At 39.9% G+C, this 14840-nt stretch overlaps 2 protein-coding genes across 5 annotated transcripts in view; one reads left to right on the top strand and one right to left on the bottom strand.

Annotated features, from left to right (window-relative positions):
* The window catches only part of susd6 (sushi domain containing 6), a 31037-nt gene extending 24281 nt beyond the window's left edge, over positions 1-6756 (bottom strand). Inside the window, exon 1 of the mRNA XM_034900642.1 lies at positions 6500-6756. The gene's annotated coding sequence lies outside the window, so the exon portion shown is untranslated. The remainder of the gene's footprint in view (positions 1-6499) is intronic.
* A 2793-nt stretch (positions 6757-9549) lies between these two features.
* Positions 9550-14661, top strand: acot20 (acyl-CoA thioesterase 20). Of its 4 annotated transcripts, none has more exons than XM_034900640.1 (5): positions 9550-9641; positions 12289-12841; positions 12940-13142; positions 13764-14415; positions 14470-14661. In XM_034900640.1, the coding sequence occupies exons 2-4, from the start codon at positions 12385-12387 to the stop codon at positions 14340-14342; spliced, it is 1239 nt and encodes a 412-aa protein (XP_034756531.1). In that variant the 5' UTR covers positions 9550-9641; positions 12289-12384; the 3' UTR covers positions 14343-14415; positions 14470-14661. The 4 variants fall into 4 exon arrangements, with proteins under 4 accessions (XP_034756531.1, XP_034756530.1, XP_034756529.1 ...); XM_034900639.1 differs by having other exon boundaries at positions 9590-9690; positions 13764-14414; positions 14464-14661; XM_034900638.1 differs by having other exon boundaries at positions 9590-9690.
* Positions 14662-14840: the final 179 nt, after the last annotated feature.

Raw genomic sequence — 14840 nt, 5'->3', positions numbered from 1 at the left:
CAGCATCCAGCTATTTAAACTAACCCCTAGGCAGACAGACAGCAATTTCCAGCACTCTTTAAAAAAAAAAGAAAACACCAGTAGCAGCAGGAGAGTTCCTCTGATGCCCCCTCGATCCCAACTTTTGGCTCTGCCACAAGATCTTACGTAATAAACCAGCCATTACAGTCTGCTGTAGATGACATAACAGGGAAACAGACCCCTGTTGCTGAAGTAGAAGCATTAAGGAGAGAGAGGCGCTATAACTGTGACTACAACTGCAACTTTTGCAAAAAATCCTGGTGATCAGGAGAGAAGCTTGCCCAAGGAGCTGCATTTTATCATAGCTTCATCATTGAATAAGTAACATTTTAACAGATTTATGGCTCTTTAATGTATGGGCGGCATTGCCTATCAGCAAAGCTTAAGTTATTTATTAGTGTTTTTTTAGTCAATATAAGTTTTCTTCACACATTAAATGTCCATAAAGTAACCTTTATAGTAGCAGGCGTTCCTCAAATGTAGTTATTATTATTGTAGATAAAGAGGGTATAGTACTTCACAGCTGAATAACAACAGATGCCATGCCACCGTTATTTGTGAAGATAACTTCATCCGGTGCTACTTTCTGAAACGTCATGTTTTCTTTATATGCTCCTTTGTATCTACTTAAAGTGATATCTGTTGTAAATGTTAGCATAACAATGAAATGACTTTCTACAAGCATGTGTTGGTTGATTGGGGGGGATAAAACAAGACATACACTATCATTACATAAATGAGATGCAGGTGCACACAGGCTTGGCAATGTTGCTACAGAGAGATCGGGATGCAGTAGTTGCATTTTGTGGCGAACTAGCTTGCTGGCAGGCAGCATATCCTCAAGAGAGGGCATAGGGCCCATTACAGTTACACAAGGCTGCTGAGCTAATGGCTACAGTAATGGCATGGCTGCACTTAAAGAGCCGCGAATTTGATTGCAGATCTGCTGCGTGGCCACTGGCACTGCCACAGACGACCCAGAACTACAGTTATGCACATTCATGGTTGATTTTTGTAACTGCCTGTGCGTTTACATTTGAGTGTCCTGCACTAGGCTACATTTTACATGCCCAAAGATCAAGATTTTCCAACACGAGCAGCAGGGCCGCCTGCTGCCTGCCACCTTTCTAATGTCCCCAAGAAAAGGACGGAGAGCCATACCTGTGGGTGAGAGTGACATAAGCCACATTTGGCAGGACAGTTTGGGTACTGCTTTGAGCCAAAGGGCAGACAGTCAAATACACATGCAGGGGACCAGTGCCAACAATTCGTCCATAGACACATTCTCATTTGTCCATGTTGGGATCAGAGCATTGCTGCTAAGGCCTGGGTTACAGAGCGGCCATATTCTAACTCAGATAATGTTCTTGCCATATGAATGTCCAAGAACAAACAAAAGTCACAGAAAGGACAAAAAAAAGCCTGTGTTGTGTTCAAAGGCACTTGTTGGGATGTAAATAACCACTTGGGATGGCATTTATAATGCAAGGCTAACCCCCCGAGAGAGCTGAGGGCTGCGTATTGAACGGCCAGGACGTCTGCAAAGTGAAAATTTAAGCAGAATTAGCTTAATTCCTTTAACACAAGAGCGTCTGAGAAAGGACAAAGTCATTAACTCTGTGCTAAGGTAACCCACAAACTACAGAATTCCAATTAGCTGGAACAAGATAGCTCGGAGCCTTAAAGGATTTTTTGCAGATCTTTTAATACACTGAATGTATGCTTGTGCATTTAATTGATTTAACAACACAGCAGGCAGTTTGACAGCAAAAGCACAAAAATACTTCAAGTTTGAACGTCAACTTTCTAACCTGCAACTGTGTTTCCTGTCAGACACTGCCGAAGATGACAGATCACAGATCAGAGTGTGCACTGCTGCTGTTTTAACCTTCAAGAGATTTAGTTTGTGTTTCCTGGAACAAAATTGTGTGTTAAACCACATAAACAAACACTTCCTGCCACCAGCTGCATGACGCCAGGTAACATCAGCTTACCCAAATCCCAGTGTAGGGCCTCCAGTGCCACTGCTGTAAAGTGTACAGTCAAACAGGTTGTATTGAAGTCATGGTTGAAATAGCCATCAGTATCATTGCCAAGTCATTCTAAATGGATGACAGTCAAGCCAGTATGACTACTCTCAGTCATATTAATGTCACTGGAACGGGATAGATGACATCATATGTATCTTATTACACTTAAAGCGCCGCCAGACGGGCTAGTGAAAGGTATACAAAGACAAGCAAAAGTAACCTAGATCAACTTATTCAACATATATCAACATATTTGACTTAAAAAAAACATGTCAGCTCATACCATAGATTGTAATTCAGATGGAATGCAGGTTTGAAGTGCCCATATTATGGAGAAAAAAAAAATCACTTTTTCTGAGTTTTGGGGTGACCATAATCTCCAAAAGAACTACTTCCATGTCCCTGTTCTGCAGGTATTCCACATGTGGCCCTCGTCTAGAAGAAGTCTCCCAGCTTATCCTGCCTTGGACTGACCAACGTTGGAGAAAGAGTTATCTAGCTGACGGGATCTTACCTAGCTATTGAGCATGTGCGGCTCCCAACAAAGATAGTATTGAATTCAGATGTCTCACTCTGTAGCTAAAACAGAAACCCAAACACACAGGGTGAAAAGAGGATGTGCAGCAATGTGCTCTTCAACCAAAATATGGTGTTTTTTGAAAATGAATCCATGTAAATCTATTCTGGTACAACCTCAAAATACAATCATGAACCTCAAAATGAGTATAATATGGACGCTTTAAGGTACTTCTGCATTTGCATCCCTTTGCTGAACTGGATGCTCTGTCATTTGATATACAGTCTATGGCTCACACAAACAGATGTTGCAAGAAGGGCAAACACGTACTTGGCTTCATATAAAAGGACATGACAACTTCCTTGTTTCATAAGAGGAACAGGACAGGACAGTGGATTTGCTTAGCCTCTGTTTTTATAAAGTTGTAAACTGAATATCTTGGGGTTTTTAACAGTTAGTTAAACAAACAAGTGAATTGAAGACGCAACGCAACCTACTCAAAACATTAACCACAAATGTGAATAATTAGTTAATAGTTAGTTGTAGAGGCCTAAATTACGTCGCAAAAAATAGCAATGCTATTTGTCAGATGGGGAAAGAACTAGGCCACTCTCCACTTCAGACACCAGTCAGACAAGCAGCCAGCCAGCAGGCTGCTACCGCAGTTTTTCAGCTGCCCGAAGCTCCTGGAATGCAAAGGGAGCCAGGGAGAGCAGCAGCGCAGGCATGTGTCCGGGAACAGAGAGCACTCAGTGTGCCAAAGAAACAGCCGGGAGGAGATTTTCACCCGATAGGCCCCAATGCTACTGCTGCTGGTGAAGCCCGCCTGGGCCTGTGGAGGGAGCCCAGAGATGGGGCTCTGCATGGCAGCACAGAAAGGACCCTTTGTTACCATATATCTAGTGTTAAGCCCCACAGCGTCCGAGCATACCTCTGTACTGCCGCAAGGAAGGCTACAGAAACAGTCAGAAAGATGGAGAAGGGAAATAAAAGACTGGAAAGAAAGGAGGCAGAAGATGAAACTGTAACAACACAGGTATACTCTGACAACGGGATTAAAGCCAAACACAGTGGTTTTTATTTTATCTTTACCCACAAGATGTTTTCTCTAAGCTGTGTTGTCAAACAGAAAAGGACTCTGAAAGCTGGTCTGGGAGTTGCATTTTTTTGTTGTTGCTGCAGTCACACAATGGTTTTGAAATTGAGAACCAGTACAAGTCATTTAGCTGACGCTTTTATCCAAAGCAACTTCCAATTGCTATATATGTCAGAGGTTGTACGCCTCTGGAGCAACTGGGGGTTAAGTGTCTTGCTCAGGGGCACATTGGCTGGTGTATTGTGGTGAGAATCGAACCCAGGTCTCCCACTGCACCACCCCCATACACCACCCTCATTAAAGCTGCCCATTGTATATGTGCTAGCTCCTCTGTGAACGTCAGTGTGTAAATATCTCAACAATGGGAGTAAAATGAGTGATTCTGACGAACAAATTAAGTTGAGGTTTGAATCAAGCCATAAAGAAGTAGAACTCACACTGTCAAGCATAATAAGATGTCTTTAAATAGAACACACGTTTAACCAAAACATTTGGTACTGTGGATCACTTCAAATTAAATGATTTAAAACATTATACAATATCAGGAACTAATGGAAGCAGACACATTAACTTGATACAATGTTACTAACAGTTGCCATCAAAAATCTTGTTGGCCTAATTTTAGGGACAACGTGGAGCAAGGATTGAATGCTAACAACATCCTGTTTGGTCAGTTTTTAGATTCAGGTCGGGGAACACCGTCCAGCTCGACAAAGTAGCAGAACAATGTTCATTGACAGTGGGTTTTATACTTGTGAGGAATAAATTCACAGCAACTGTATTTCATTTTATTAAAAAGAAGAAACAGTTCTGGGATAATAAATATACTTTAACATGTTATCTCTCTCTCTCTCTCTCTCTCTCTATATATATATATATATATATATATATATATATATATATATATAAACACACACACATCATAGTTTATCACACTGATGCAAAAAATCTAACTTAAATCCAATCTTACAATAAATTAGGAATAGCTACCACAGTATTAGTAGAACAGTTTGTTGAATAGGTTATCATCATCGTTTACCTCAACTCTAACAACAACATGTGGTGCTTAACGATTTGATCAAAACATTGGTAGGTCCTATTAGACACAGCACCCCTAACACTGGTCCCAGATACCTTCCTCTCCTTGACGTCTGTCTCTCAAAATGTGACTGTCTGAGGTCTCTCAAATGTATATTTCATCTTTGGTCCCCATGATGATGACAAACAACAGCTTACCTTTGGACTTCCCTGAGTCATATCTTACCCTGCCCAGTTACCAAGAAACTCTTATTGGAACATAAGACAGGAAGTGAGAAATTACAGTGAAAGGAATATCTGAGCAACACAGAGCCTCAAAACTCAATAATACACCTCTGCAACTGAAGGAAACGTGGTCAACTGCCTTCATGGTAGCTCTAAAGCAGAGTCACACGCTGCGACACGTGCAACTGTACTGCGAGCTATTTAAACAAAGAGTGTGGTGGGCTGCTAGGACCACACACACACACACACACACACATATACACACACACACACACACACACACACACACACGACAAAAACAAAAGCAAAGCAAGGCCATTCGAAAAAAACTAAATAAATAGCTACACTTACAACTGTTACAACGTACACCATAACAAATTCTGTTCACATTACCAAAACGTAACAATACAGTAACGCTACAGCTGTTAACTGTTAGAGACTGGACTAACTATAGCTACTCGAGCCGGTTTTCTTTTCTATTGTATCGCTAATGACTTTGTCAAGCAAGGGTATGTTATCTGAAAAAAACGTTAAAGCAACCTGGATACCTGTCAGAAATATCGTGTCCTAACTTTGACACGTAGCTTATCCTGTACCACCACGCATTTAGCTTTCACCCTGTAACACCAGTCCTCCACCTTTTAAGCAAATTATATATTTTATAGCCTTAAGCACATCATTTAAACCTGTTAATATCTGTCAAACATCTACTGACTGTGTATGTCATCCAGCTACCTCAGATATAAAAGCAGCCTGTCGTATCAATAATTCTGTATGTATTCCAGCACCATTTGCACTTTTGCATTCCACTACTGTACTACTGTTTACAATGTTCATCGAGCTGAACAGTCTAGTAGTCTACGTAGGCTATATACACGTATGAATGCGTGGTAATATGTAAATACAGTTTTTATATTTACTTATCTGTACATAATAGTCAAATGTTTCATGTCTTTTATTGGTCTTGTTTTATGCCGTAGGCCCTATGTCTATTTATGTGAGAGCAACAAAAAGTCGTAATCAAATTCCTTGTACGTGTTTACACTTGGCAAGGCTACTTGGCCACTCCGGTTTTTGTTCTTTTGGATTTTGTTCTCAATGTACATAGAAATGGACATACGGCAAAAAATAACGACAACAAAGCTGAACAAGGGAACGTTAAACATCGATCTTTGACCACTACAGATATAGCCTAAGAATATAAACAAATATATAGCTAAATACACATATATTCACATGTACGTACATACGTAGCTACGTACACATATCTAGACAAACAGCTCAGGATTGTAAGTAACGTTAATAGAAAAAGTGCAAATGGTGCTCGGAATAAAGCAAGCTTAATTAACATGACCGTACACTTGAGCTAGTTATAGCTAGGGGACGAACACAAAATTGACAACCCATTATTCACCTTGACAATTTTTTAAATATTACCCCAACGTGGCCAACATGTTTCCTGTTTTCAATTTTACAATAAAAAATACAACCGGGGGGAAAGAGAAAGACAAGAGATCTCGTAGTGGCCTAACGTTAAGTGTGCTTAGCTTACGAAAAACAGATGAGACTCACCAACTAAAGGTTACCAGCGGCGAGCCTTCCTCTCACTGCTTCATATCCGACGAATTACCGGTTGTATAAAAAGATACACCCAAAACTAGAATGTGGCAAAATAATACCCAAAAATATAACGTTTTGAACGCCTAGTTCCGTCAGTAACGTTGCTGTTCCGTTGTTCCTTGTCCTCGGCTCGCCACCTCTTTATTTTAGGTGAGCGGAAACCCTCGCTGTGAGAACTCTACCAGCTGCCTCGCTCTCGCGCGGTCTCCATGGCTACTTCGGTTAAAGGGCGGATCCTAATCGCTCAAGCCAACATAAGGCTCGACTTCAGAATAAAAGCACACCATTTGGTGGGGAGACAAAGGAAAGTGACAAAAAAGAACAACAAACTAGAAATCCGAACACTAGCAACTGCAAACGTCTTAACTATATACTAACAGTTCATGCATTATGGTATATGTGCCATTTTATACAAATTCACTATTTAAATGCACGGTTATATTGTGTTATTACATGCAGAATGGATTGTCGGTCTTGGTTTCGCTTTAGTCTGTTTCCTGTTTTATTTTGTAACCTTCCTCTCATCATTTGTCATGTTTAACTTTACTTCCGGCTTTTGTGTTTTCAAGCCTGTTTACCTCCACACCTGTGTCCATGCATTATTGTCACCTATTTCCTCTTACCTGACTTTCTCCAGCTGAACGTCATTCCTTTCAAAGGATCAGCTTGTTTGTAGGTCATGTTTTTAGTTCAGTCTTTGTTGGATCCTTGGTTTTTATTATGTTGAGTTATTTCCACTACGTTCCACTTCCGGGATTGCTCCTTCGCTGCTGGAATTCCGCCAGATTTCTCTCTTTTCTGCGGCTGTCCATTATAGACGTTCTCCCACTGAAACAAGGTCTCATCACTCTAATCCCCGAACCTAACAAAGATAATCTTTAATGGATAAATGGAGACCAAGTAATTTGTAATTTATACTCTTTATTGATCCCCAGTGGGGAAATTACAATTTACACTCTGGTTTTGTTAGTAATCACACACACACACACACACAAACAAACAAACACACACACCCACATGTTCAGGGCCTATTCATGCACAAATGGAGAGAAGTCAGAGCGAGTGGGCTGCCAGCTGGACCAGCGCCCTGAGCAGTTAGGGGGGTACGGTGCCTTGCTCAAGAGCCCCTGGCAGTGCCCAGGAGGTGAAGTGGCATCTCTCCAGCTACCAATCCACACTCCGTACTTTGGATTACGAAGTATTACCTTGTTAAATTACAATTTTAAATTGCTTGCACTTGTCTATGCTAATCGTCTGAATGAGGGATTACCACATATGATTGATGAATGTCAATAAGCTTTCATGAGGGGTTAAAATACACATCATCATACCAGATTGCTATTAGACAGCCTTGATCATTGAGTCATCATTGATACTGATGCTTTTAGGTTTTAGGTGCTTATTAGGCAAGGGTACCCGATTTCTCCCAAACTGTTTATTCTAGCAAACCAATCACTTATCATGCTCATTAATCACATAGCAATATTGACACATAACCGTGTGTATATGCATGAGATCTAGATCTATACGTAAATGTTGTTAAACACACAAGATGATGAAAAATAGACAGGTGATGAACGTATGCAGTATGAGTATATACAGTAACCCGCAAAAAATAATTTGTCACTGCAAACAAAATCAAGAGGAAGTTGCTTATTTGTGAAATCATCACCCTACCCTAAGTATTTGCCAACATTTCTGTCCTACAGTCTGAGATTAGAAAACCAGGACTTAAGCATGTCTTTCACAAATACAGAGTTGTTCTATAGAAAATAAATGTGTCATAGATGTTGTGGACCCATGAAATATAGAGGGCATTTGTATAATTCCATCCATATCACACAGTAGTCTGTCATGTATCCTTTTAGTCAACTTCACCTAACATATAAACAGGTGCCTTTTAAGAAAATACACAAATGTTACTATTTAGCAAGCCAAACCTATTTATGTTGCAATATACTAACTAGACAATGATTTATTTGAATGGCTTATAGTATTTAGTGACGTTATTCGTGATATCTACATGGCTATTTAATCTATAGCCTATTATAAAATGTTGTTGATTCTACATAGCTGTTATTGAATCCACTTTCACTTTCACTTGCTCAAATCCCAGGTAATGTTGGCACCATCCCTGCGCTGGCTCTAATTACATCCCCCTCCTGTCTTAGTTTCCCCTCTTTGTCTATGAAAGATTCCCATACCTTCATCTTCCCAGAGGTTAAGAATCCCTGGCACTGGTCAACCTCATACTGTCTATGTGGCCAACTAATGATTCATTGGATAAAACTCCTGCTTAACACGTTGACATGCCATTAATTCCTGTAGATCCTCTGACAAGAAGACACAGAGGAGAAGACACAGAGGTCTAAGCTAGAGAGAAACATGAGGCAGCTGAGCCTTGCCATTTTGCTCATTATTATGAAAATATATGCTGCAAGGTGGTCCAACTAATCAGATAATCTATTCCACAGGGAGCACATGTGGTAATTAGTTTCCTATCATTTACTCTTCTTGTGTTACTGTGTTCATGTCGATAACACTAGGGCATACCTACTCTAAAAACATTCTGTGTTAGGAGAGCCCAAATAATTGTTGCACTTGTACAGTACAGGCGTCTTTAACCTTTCAAGTAGGTTTAGGCTTTGCACATTTAAAGCTCTGTGCCAATGCTGACATCTAGTGGCTGCTTCACCTTTCTACATACATGTATGTTCCTGAAGTCAATCATATTTTTGACAAATAATTATTACCTGACGGTTTTTGTTATTACTACTTATTATAAAATGAAATCCGCTCATGTTTGAAACAAGCTACTGTAAATCCCTCGCTGGTACCATTCTACACATTCCATGTGGGGTGGCTTCTGTCGTATTTGTATTGTTTCTCCTTGTATTTCATTTTAAATACATACATTTTAAATGAATATTTTGACATAAGTGGAGTAGCAGTTCGCATCACTAAACAAAGTAACTTAAAAGGCGGTTGACCACAAATCCACCCTCCCCATTCTTTGGAAAAATGGTTGCGCCCAGTTTCCTACTTGGTGCTATGGTTGTTTCCTCTTATACATCAATGCTTCGTGTTTGTAAAGGTATGCTTTTCAGGAATTTTCTGGCTGGTGGGAGATAATATTTGGATAGGTATTTACAGTATGGCCCAAATTTGTCTACGTATAGCCAGTTTGTTCAAAACAAAGGCGCTAAACTTAAACAAAAAACAATATCAAGCTCATACCTGCAAAGTTACTTTCCTGCTAACGTTAGCTCACTTTGTTAACGTTAGCTAATTAAGCTAGCTAGCTAGCTTATATCCACAGTAGTAATCATAGCGTTAGATGTATATCGTATTTTTATATACTATTTGGAGTGATAATATAAAGCTAGCTTTCATCTTAATTGGTTGATAACGACTCGTCGCTGGTTCTTATTGCAGACCAGTGAGCTGTGTTATCTTGATCTTTCACCCAGTTAGGGGATATTACCCAGTACCGTGCAAATGCACTTGTCTCTATCAACTAAAGACACTCGCAGCATTTCTCAGTTAACGGAAGTTGGCTAGCCACAGAGACAACCCCATCGCGTCGTCAATGACAAATGTTTATCAAGTCCTAACGTCTTTTTCATATACTTACCAGATAGAACATGTGACTCTTTCCTGGGTTTCTAATTACCTATGTTGGTGAAAGGTGAAAAGTGTCTTCATGCAGCTTATGTGTGGCCTTGCTAATATATTAGTATTTCTACCTAGTCAGTGCCTTCTTCTATTCTATGCAGAATATATTATGTAATGTATCTGGTTAAGTTTAGAGATGGCACTGTAAACAAAATTTCGAAAACTAATTTATAGAGAAGTACATTCACTAAATTAAACAGTTGGATCAGTGTTTATTCATATTTATGCTTATATTGCGCCCAGATTCAAGGCACTCTTGACTAAAAAGAGCCGCATAGCTCTCTCACAGTAACACTATGTTGGTACTGCTTGGTGAATATTTTTAAAGCGCCCCTATTATGATTTGTTTTGTGTTTCCTGTCATTAAGTGTGTTATTTACTTTTGTTGTGTATGTAATATATGTATACAGTACAAAAAATGTTGTCACTCCAAATGGAGCTTTCTCTCCCACAGAAAAAAACACTTCTCTTCAACTGACTCAAACGCATCATCTCCATTCCTGCCTTAAATTCCCTAATCACTGACGTAGACAATTAAAAAAGCCCAATGAGCGGCACGCCCTCTCTCTAAGGAAGAGAATATGGAGGCCCAAGAAGCAGGCAGGTTGGCATTGAACAATATGTTTGGATTAAATTGATCATGTCCCAGTGGAGGTGTTGTGTGCTTGGGTGTGCAAACGTAACACAATTGTTTGGGCTTCCAAAATAAGAAGAAAAGAAGAATCAGTGGCTTAAATGTATTCCTTAAACTCACCCTGATCAATACAGCGTCAACATTTTTTTGTGTTTTCGGCATTTTACCAAGGATAGTTTTGTGAACTGGGCACATTTCAACTCAGGGTTTTCCAAGCGTTTGTTGCTGAAAGACGGGTCAGTTCCCACTTTGTTTGACCAACCTGGAGCTTTTGTATCACATCTTCTAAGTATGCTTTGTTATTTGTAGATTTGTTTTGTTTAAAAAGAAAGAACGTACCTACTCTACTGTGTAAGTGTGGATGGTTGTGACTAAGCTAGTTTGTTACACAGTGCTCACTCAGCTGTAGTCCTCGCCTAAGTTGCTAACGTTAGAGTGTGCTTTTGCGTTCAAATGGGGTTGCTTATCAGTTTTTGGACCAGTTGTATATAACATTCTACAACGTAACTAATGGGGATTGTTTTTGCTCGCAAGATCAAGGGTGAAATAGATAGGTACATTTATAATTAACGTTTACTCATACTGAAAATGGTGGCAGCATATGCGGTTTGTTTTACGATCTCTAGATCTTTTGTTCAAGTGTGGATGTGGTCTTGTGATTTACATTAGTATAATACAAGGATATCGTGTTGATGCAGTACACGTGTTTACAGCCGTAACATACGCATTGTGCTGGGTTTTCGATACTGTTGAGCTTTCAAGATGTTGGCTGGCTCTTCAATTACTTAATTTGACTCTGTCTACATCACAGCAGGACACTGGTACCACACAAACTAGATTTCAGGCAGTAGGATGCCGGACTGACCATCCACAAACCATCTCAGTGGGCACACAGTCGGTGGCTTCTAAAAAGATGTTTTCGGTCGGAACACAGCCGGATCAGGAAACTCCTGTCTTATCCGGAGTACAGCACAGGACTGGAATACAATCCTGACTCGATCCTCAAGAGCCCCGGCCCCAGCACCTGCTAACAAAGCTACAATAGGCGAGATGATGGCAATCCCTAAAAGATGGTAGAGGACGGGACACTATTAGTTTTGAAGATACAACTTAGCTGCTGTGTGTATTGAATAGATTTCTAGGTTTCATTTAGAAAGTTACCTTTTATTTTATTTTTTACATTTTGATATAAATAAAGTTTCTTGCTGAAAATGTTTCTTTTCTTCCTTATTTATTTTGGTCCTGTGGTCTAATGACACCTTGGTTGTATGTCATATATAATGAAAACTCAATTTTCTGCCGTAAATATGACGCTGAAAATGAGTATAATAGGGGCTCTTTAATGAATATTGTGACATTTGATAGAGCTGAGGCACATACGGGTGATTGTTTCTGTGCAAGACATTCATTTAATTCTTGATTTCCTTAACAGATGCAGTGACAACATAACTGACCCTACAAACAAAGTAAAGCAGAAGGACATTTAAGCCACTACGTCACTGTTTCTCTCCCATCTTGAAGAGCTGAAATGGCTTACTCACAGATCCGCCTGAAAATTCTCCCCAGTGTTCGGTGTCTCTTCGATAAAATGGTGCAGTTGAAAGTAGAGGGACTCGCACCTCACAAACAAGTTCAACTGAGGTCCAAACTAGTTGATGACAGAGGGGTGGTTTTCAAGGCTTCTGCTCTGTACAAAGCAGATGAAACCGGTCAGGTGGATGTCTACACTGCACCCTCTCTGGGAGGAAGTTACACCGGAGTGGAGCCCATGGGTTTGTTTTGGGCCCTGGCACCGGAGACTCCCCACAGTAAACTTCTAAAGAAGAATGTGCTCAGCCCATCACTGGTGGAGATAGAAGCACTGAGTGGAGAGACTGGTGAGGTGTTGGCCTCTGAAACCAACGAGAGACGATACATGACCGAGGGGATGAAGAGAATACCTGTGCAACTGGGAAGAATACGAGGAGTCCTCTTTGTACCACCAGGTTAGTTGTTCTCTTGATGATACCTGACACATCAAAAAGAGATGTCAGTGTTCTGTTTAACTTTCCTTTTCCCTTTTCTTTCTCTTTTTTTCCTTCAGGAAAGGGACCGTTCCCAGGAATTGTGGATTTGTACACATTTGGTGGACGTCTTACTGAGCCCAGATCCAGCCTCTTGGCAAATAAAGGTTTTGTTGTTTTTGCACTGGCCTATACAGACTACCAGGATTTACCAAAAAGACCTAAAAAGTTGGAACTGGAGTACTTCGAAGAGGCTGTATCTTATCTGAGGGCACAGCCAGAGGTTAGTATTAAAGATCAAAATGGTATAGATAATCACATATATTATAACGTATAACAATCTCCATTTTTATCTTTCTGTGTGATGTTTAATTTTTGTTCTTATTCTGAAAAATGTGTCCAATGAATTCATTACACACAGTGAGAATGTATTAGATATATATAGGGCAATATTTATGTTGTCAATGTTGCCCTCTACAGGCTTCTGAGGGCATAACTCTATGGCTGTGACCGACTTTTTCAAGGTCTTTTGCAAATTAAGCATAATTAAGATAATTCTAGGAAACTGAACTGAATTATTTTTATTACTTATTCTCTAGCCCCGGCTTCCCATTATGTGTACCTGAATATTTTATAAACTGAATATTTTTAGGTTTTCTTTGATTTGTTTGTTAGACAAATGAAGAAAGTTGAGGGATTTAGGGATTTTAGAGATTTTTCAATACTTTTTTCTGATGAAACAAGGTAATGGATATCATTGTTCGTTGCAACTCTTGTTTGTTTAACCTCTTGTTTCAAGTAGATTTGAGGCATGGTTGTTATTCATTGATCTTGTAAAATCGGGCATTTTAGCAGGGGTACAATATTCTAAACATGATTAATAACACCATACCTCCCTGTGCAGGTTAAAGGTCCGGGGATTGGCATCATAGCAATCTCTCACAGCGGCGCTTTGGCTTTGTCGATGTCATCTTTCTTCTCTGGGATTTCAGCGACCGTCTGTATTAATGGCTGCAATGCAAATACTGTGATTCCTTTACACTACAAAGACATTGTTATACCTCCACTTCCCCATGTCATGAAGAATGTTAAAATCATAGAGTCTGGGCTTTTAGATGTACGAGATGCCTTACCTGACCCCTCCTTGGAAAAGAACAGGGCATCATTGATTCCGATTGAACGGGCCAGCTGCCAGTTCCTGTTTGCCGTGTCTGAAGATGACCGCAACTGGAATAGTGTTTTTTTTGCCAAGCAGGCTGCTGCAACGCTAAGAAATCATGGCAAAGAGTCTTTTCAAGTAGTAAAGTACCCAAAAGCTGGACACTTTTTGGAAGTCCCTCACATGCCTTTTTGTCCGTCTGGGTTTCATGGAGCAGTAGGCAGTGATGTGGTGTTTGGTGGGGAGCCAAAAGCCCATTCTGAGGCTCAGCTCGACCTGTGGGGAAAAGTCCAGGAGTTCTTCAAGAGCCACTTGGACAACTAGTACTTGTTGGCAAGCAATGCTGCATCAAGCGTGTCAAGCGTCCCAGAATGGTCATTAGCAATGCTTAATCGTTATCAAACAAAAGCTAACATTATAAATGAACACTAAACCCAATGTTGTGGTTTTATTAGATTCTAATGAATGACCTTTTCAAAGGGGTATTAAATGATATGAGTGTTATGTTGAAGCTTTGGATTTTTTTGTAAATGTAATATTACTGTGATATGCCTGCTACCTTAAAATAATTAAAAAAACAATTTAGATCATTGTAAGCAATAAGTAAACATGGTCTATGTGAATTAGTCTTACACTAAGCCAATCAGCACTTCATGTGGTTTCGATCTGTCATTATTCCTCCTCTTACACTAATCAGTGGCATTGTTATACACTTCGCATTGATGTTCAATCAGGAGAGACTTTGTTGCAGATATGGAAAGATTTATTGTATATAAGCATAATTTATGTCTTTGGGGATTAGAGTCCCTTGTTAAAAATATT

The sequence above is a fragment of the Etheostoma cragini genome, chromosome 18 (assembly GCF_013103735.1).
Source record: "Etheostoma cragini isolate CJK2018 chromosome 18, CSU_Ecrag_1.0, whole genome shotgun sequence".
NCBI lineage: Eukaryota > Metazoa > Chordata > Actinopteri > Perciformes > Percidae > Etheostoma > Etheostoma cragini.
Note: the sequence above shows the minus strand (reverse complement) of the source record. Positions and strands in the feature narration are given on the sequence as shown.

Bases quoted from the DNA above. Each gene is read 5' to 3' on its own strand.
- acot20 (XM_034900640.1), top strand. From the start codon at position 12,385: ATGGCTTACTCACAGATCCGCCTGAAAATTCTCCCCAGTGTTCGGTGT. The intron at 12,842-12,939 runs GTTAGTTGTTCT...TTTTTCCTTCAG, and splicing joins AGTCCTCTTTGTACCACCAG to GAAAGGGACCGTTCCCAGGA. The intron at 13,143-13,763 runs GTTAGTATTAAA...CTCCCTGTGCAG, and splicing joins ATCTGAGGGCACAGCCAGAG to GTTAAAGGTCCGGGGATTGG.